The sequence below is a fragment of the Raphanus sativus genome, unplaced genomic scaffold, assembly GCF_000801105.2.
Source record: "Raphanus sativus cultivar WK10039 unplaced genomic scaffold, ASM80110v3 Scaffold2076, whole genome shotgun sequence".
Classification (NCBI taxonomy): Eukaryota; Viridiplantae; Streptophyta; class Magnoliopsida; order Brassicales; family Brassicaceae; genus Raphanus; species Raphanus sativus.
The window spans coordinates 11,496-17,538 of NW_026617385.1; the positions used below are offsets into that span (position 1 = coordinate 11,496).

Consider the following 6,043-nt stretch of genomic DNA (forward strand, 5'->3'; position numbering starts at 1 on the left):
ATCCTGGTGTTGATGTCGTTTGTGACCTGGTTCAGTGCTTTCCCATGGATCTGCTGTCCTTGGAGCAGCTGGCTCATCATATTGGCAAGGCTCTTCATGTCATCGTGCGGAGCAGTCTGAGCCGGTTGTGCAACCTGCTGATTAACCGGCTATTTCTGGCTGTGGAACTGGGCATTCTGAGTTGGGTTGAGGACAAAGGTTCTTCCTTGATTGCCATAAGGCCTTTGGTATCCACTGTTCTGACCCTGATTTCCTTGAGCTTTATCGTCTGGTTTAGGGGCATTGAACAGGTGGGGATTGTTCCTCACGTTAGGGTTCGGGTGATAGTTCTTGAACTGCCATCCTTGCCCATTCACATAGCTCACTTCATGTTGATCTTCAGCTGACTGATCTGCCTCTGATGTGCCATCCGCAGTTGCTTTATCCTGAGGGGATTCTTCCATGATGAAGACCTGGTTCTGGTTGCTCTTAATCAGCTGATCGACCTTGGCAGAGAGCTCATCAATCTTGTTGTTATCGATGCTTTTCACCTTCTGAGTGCGATCAGTCTCGCGGTTATTATCAGCTGAGCTTGAGGCCATGTTTTCAATCAACTCGAAGGCACCTTGAGTTGACTGGGTAATGAAATCTCCCTTACTGGCTGAGTTCAAAGCGTTCCGGTACTCCCAGCCTACTCCATCGTAGAACACTCCCAGCAGATAGTCTTCCTCAAAACCTCAAAACCGTGATGCGGGCACTCTCTGCGGTAGACGTTGAATCGCTCCCATGCATCGCATAACGGCTCGTCCACCAACTGTTTGAAGGTCACGATCTTCTTTCTCAGAGCTGCCGTCTTTGATTTCGTGTAGAAGTGGCTTAAGAAGGCCTCTCGGACTTGTTCCCAAGTGGTGAGTGATCCCGTGGGTAGGGAATCAAGCCAGCGAGCAGCTTTCCCATCAAGAGAGAAAGGGAACATAGTACACTTGATGTAATCGGGTGGTACTCCATTCGCTTTAGTGAAACCACACATCTTCTCAAAGTGCTCGATGTGGTCCATCGGTATCTCAGCAGGAAGTCCATTGAAGATCTTACTTTGCACTAGACTTATCAAGGCTGGCTTGATCTCGAAGTCTTGCCTAGTGCACGGTGGAGGGTTGATGGCAGATCGCGTAGCAGGCAGATTGTGCAGTAAGTTTCTCTGGCCGACCTGGACAACTTCCTCCGGTTGGTTCTGCTGGTTCTCAGCATTCAGAGCAGCTTGCTCAGCAGCAGCTTGCTGCGCTTGGATCGTTTGCTGCATCTACTGCATCTGCTGTTGCATGAGTGCAAACGCAGCAGTGAGATCATCCTGGTGATCACCCATGTTGGTGTTCGTAGATCTCGGCTGTTGACGGTTCTGTCGTTCCAATCTCGCTAGTTCTTCGTTGTTAAGCTGATGCAATGGTCCTTGTGCGTTGCTCCGAGTATGTCTACTGGTCATGCACCTGGATCATCAGCTGAAACAAAGAAATAAACACGAGTTAGATATCTTAGACTAGATATGAAACCAAAAATTAGAGGTAAACAATCTGGTCCCCGGCAACGGCGCAAAAACTTGATACACTAAAAATGAATCCTTGCTACTGCCAAGTTAACAGTTGCAATTGTAGTACTTGAGATTCAAATCCAGAGGACCAGTCTACACTCTAGTTCTATAAGTTCCGAAACCAAGCTAAGATGAAGATATAGATTTGGTTATAAAGTGACGATAGAAAACAAGCAAATAAAACACGAGATTGATTCAATTAAACAAGAGCTAGCCTAGGGTATTTCATTGGGTGTTGAACTGAAGCCAAACAATTATTCAAGCGCAATGAAGTACTTTCTAGAACTCGGATCACTCAGCTGGAACACTCCACTGTCGTGGCAGTGATCGCTTTGCAGATCGATCTCACCACCTAACTGTCGTTGGGATGAGGATCGATTGCAAGCTTTAGAGAACAGATCCGATCAGTTCACTTACCAACATAATATCTACTTTCGCTGATTAGGGATACTAAGCTCATTCAATACAAATCAAGTTATCTCCTAAGCGGTTAACTAGGCGATGAACTAGTGATCTAACATCAAGTGATCAGGTTAATGAAAGCAGTAAGAACAGTATGAATGAAAAACAGTTATGGATCGCTTATCTATGTTTAGCTCATGTCTCAACACCCTAAAAACCCTAGGCGAGCAAGGCTACTACTCGATCATGGTGCAAAGAATCAAAGACATAAATCCTGAATAAAATTGCATAAGAACAGAGTAGAAAACAATAGGGTTCAGATGATCTTCTTTATGAGAGGATGAATTCTTCTCCCTTACAAGTTGCAGATCGCAATTCACAGTGTTCTCTTGTAAAAACTAGCGTAAGAAAATAGTAAAAAGATAGATGGCGTTTTATATGGAGGCGCCAATCAGAAGAAAAGAGATTAGGGCAACAGGACTTTAATTCCCGAAATAAAGAGTTTCCATATTCGTCGGGAACAATCTCCGGATCACTCCATCTGCTTGTTCCGCTTGAGAGAGAACAGTCTCGGGACTGTTCTACTTGAGTGTTCTCCGCAGGATTGCTCCAAAAGGACATCTTTTCATCAGGCACCTTCTCTTCCCTCTTCTACTAACTCCAGACCTGTAAAAGGTCAAAAAGGACTAGACTGACACGAATTAGTGACTTGAAACAAATGAAAACATATATACAATGATGTGAAAAACACCATATATCAGATGATTTATGTCTGGCTCATGACCCGTATTCAATCTGAGATGGGAATATCTATGCTCACTTATATGGCCTGATGCATATTAACCTTATACATTTAAATTTCATGATGTCCCCAAGCTTATAGACTTTAGAGTCTGAACCATATAGGTAATGGCCTGTACAGCCAAGCTGTCATATTCATGTTTATAGTATGGTCATGGACCACACGGGTGTGTCATTTCTCCCCCTCATGAACATGCTATAATCTTTTGAATGCTTGAGACATTATAGCCTAATGAGTTTCCCTTGTGTACATTTTACACAACGTGAGATTCTATGGGATAACTCTTTGTGCATTTTGCAATATCAATATTTTCATCAGTTTAGACCAGGATGGCTAATCCGGTCATACCATAAAGTGTGTAAGTTTCGTGGGGTATACCAATCTGGTTACCATGGCTCTTGCCTCTTATCATACTGATCGTTAGCATAGTCTTGATCAGTAGAGAATGCAGGTATGGCCTTGGGCGATTTTCAAAACTTTTGAAGGAACCTTTTGTTTCATTTGCCCATTATATCATTGTGGAAACCATTCTTATATTTTATAATCTCAATGGGTTTCTCTAGGTGAATATAAAGCATCTGAATGCTTGCCCATATACATATCTGGCCGCATACCCGCAATTTTATCTCTTATCTCTTATCTCTTATCTCTTTGGACAATTAAGGAACTCTTTTCCTTTTCTCATGGTTTCACTATGAAACCATTCATTCATTATTTAGAATGAAGAAATTTTAGAGGATTTATTATATATTTTATTATATCATTAATTTCAGATTTATAGATATAATTTTCGGAAATTTCAGAGATAAGATTTTAATATAAATGTTTCATTCATATAATAAATTCAAAGAAACACTTTTAATTTAAAATGAGGACGAAAAAATAAATCAAACACCAAATTATAAAACACAAAAATCAGAATGTCAAATTCAATCCTTTAGAACATCTGAAGTTTCATAACCCATTAGATCATCTTTTTCATGATCGAAATCGTTTTCATTATCATGGATCACCATATGGGCTTCAGGATTCTTCCCTTTCATACTTTCTTGGTATAGCTCCACTAGATGCTTGGGAGTCCTACAAGTCTTTGCCCAATGGTTACTCATTCCACACCGATGGCATACAGATTTGGTCGAGTTGTTTGAATGCTGCGGTATGAATGAAGACCCGCAGCCTCGAGCATGACCTCGTCTAAACGAGCGTCTTTGGTTCTGGTCTCGACCAGATTGACTGCCTCGTCCGCGGCCTGAATTGTATTGACCACGGCCCTGTCCATTAAATCTTCCACGCCTATGGCTGTGGGATTGGACGTGATTAGCATCTTTCTCGGCTTCAGGTAAAGGTGTGGCACCTGGAGGTCTCATCTCACTATTTATCATCAGTAACTCATTGTTTTGCTCAGCAAGTAATAAGCATGAAATCAAGCTCGCATAAGTCTTGAATTCTTTTGCACGGTATTGTTGCTGTAGCAACACATTACTTGTGTGGAAGGTGGAGAAAGTCTTTTCAAGCATATCTTCCTCCGTTATATCCTCACCACATAGTTTAAGTATAGAAAGGATCTTAAACATTGCTGAGTTGTATGATCCACAGAATTGAAGTCTTGGATCCTGAGGTTTTTCCATTCGTGTCTAGCCTTTGGTAAGAGCACCGTCCTTTGGTGATCATATCTTTGTTTCAAATCTTTCCAAAGGTCTAGAGGATTCTTAATGGTTAAGTACTGATCTTTGAGACTCTCAATCAGGTGATGGCGACTAATTAATATTGCCCTATATTGATCCTTTTCAGTAGCTTTGTTGTTCTCGGTAATACATTCACCGAGATCCTTAGACTTTAGGATGATCTCTGTATCCAATGCCCATTGGAGATAATTGTCTCCAGAGAGATTAAGGGCAGCATATTCAAGGTTATTGATTTTCGACATCTGAAAACAAACATATATATACTTTTAGAAAATTTTATAGCTTTATATAGCTTGATATAAATTCTTTATGTCAGAAGGACCAGAAAAAAAAATTTCTAATAAGTATTTAGATGATGTTTTAATAACTATATGATGCATACAATATATTTAATGATGCATGCCATGCAAACCGGATTCATAACTTAGCAAAATGATTTTAAGTGTTTTCATGATGCAGCCGATTTATAATGGTTTCTAAAATCGATTCTTTCTAGCAACCTAATGATCATGGTACTCCTAGCATATCAACCTAATCGGATTAAATTAGGGTTTATCTCTCTATAATAAAAATCGGTTTAAATAATTAACCAAACAAGCAATCAAAAATTGGATTAGGGTTTTATAAAATCGATCTTGATAAAATCCAATTGTCAACCTATTGTTGTTTAGAAAAACCAATTATAACTTTTCAAAATAGAATCATAATACTAATTTGAAAGTTTTCACACGGTTTTAGAATTTAAAAACAATCAAATTCGATTTTAAGCAATTAAAACAAGCAATCAGTTTCAATACTTTAAATTAAGAAATTGATCAAATTTAAGTTTTAGGGGTTGATCAATTTCTAGGGTTTTTCAATTTGATCAAGGGAATTAAGGACACGATATGATCATAAAGATTGGGATGATCATAGGGATTTTTGAGATTCAGAACTTTTTAAGGGTTTGAGTTTAATTGTTTAAAACAATCTCTATCGGACTTGAGAGCTACAATTTACTCAAGAAAGAGTTTTTGGGATCTATTGACTTAGGGTTTTCATTAGGGAAAGAGATTTCAATTTTAGGGTTCAATCTTTATCAATTGACCAATTCAATTATGGGTTCGTAGGATTTATGAATTTTACCTAAGCATTGATATGTAGAACCGGACCACCGAGAGCTGGAACGAGTCGGATCGCGAACTGGATGACCGGAACGGATCAGAAGCTGGTTGCGTCTTGCTTAGGGTCGGATCGTGAGAGAGAGCGAGAGAGAGAGAGAGAGAGAGAGAGAGAGAGAGAGAGAGAGAGAGAGAGAGAGAGAGAGAGAGAGAGAGAGAGAGAGAGAGAGAGAGAGAGAGAGAGAGAGCGCTGGGTTTTATCTCGATCCGGTGAGATCGGCGTCACTGTAGTCTGTGGCGTGAGGGCGCGTCGATGGTTCAGATCTACAAGTGGTTTGCACCGATGGATTCTCTCGTCGAGGGCTTCAATTTGATATGTTGATTGTTTTCTGTTTCCTCATGGTTTGAGAGAATGACCTCTTTTGAAGTTCTGAGACAGATTCTTCTTGTTTACGGTTTTAGTGTTTATCGTGATCAAGAGAGAAAATCG

At 40.2% G+C, this 6,043-nt stretch overlaps 1 protein-coding gene and 1 non-coding gene across 2 annotated transcripts; one reads left to right on the top strand and one right to left on the bottom strand.

Annotated features, from left to right (window-relative positions):
- Positions 1 to 719: 719 nt before the first annotated feature.
- Positions 720 to 826, top strand: LOC130505192 (small nucleolar RNA R71). Its single transcript, XR_008941584.1, has one exon. It is a non-coding gene; the product is annotated as a small nucleolar RNA R71 (small nucleolar RNA).
- Positions 827 to 3,697: 2,871 nt separating this feature from the next.
- On the bottom strand, positions 3,698 to 4,396 carry LOC130505191 (uncharacterized). Its single transcript, XM_056999787.1, has one exon. The coding sequence runs from the start codon at positions 4,394 to 4,396 to the stop codon at positions 3,698 to 3,700; it is 699 nt and encodes a 232-aa protein (XP_056855767.1).
- Between the last annotated feature and the right edge of the window lie 1,647 nt (positions 4,397 to 6,043).

Bases quoted from the DNA above. Each gene is read 5' to 3' on its own strand.
- LOC130505191 (XM_056999787.1), bottom strand. From the start codon at position 4,396: ATGGAAAAACCTCAGGATCCAAGACTTCAATTCTGTGGATCATACAAC.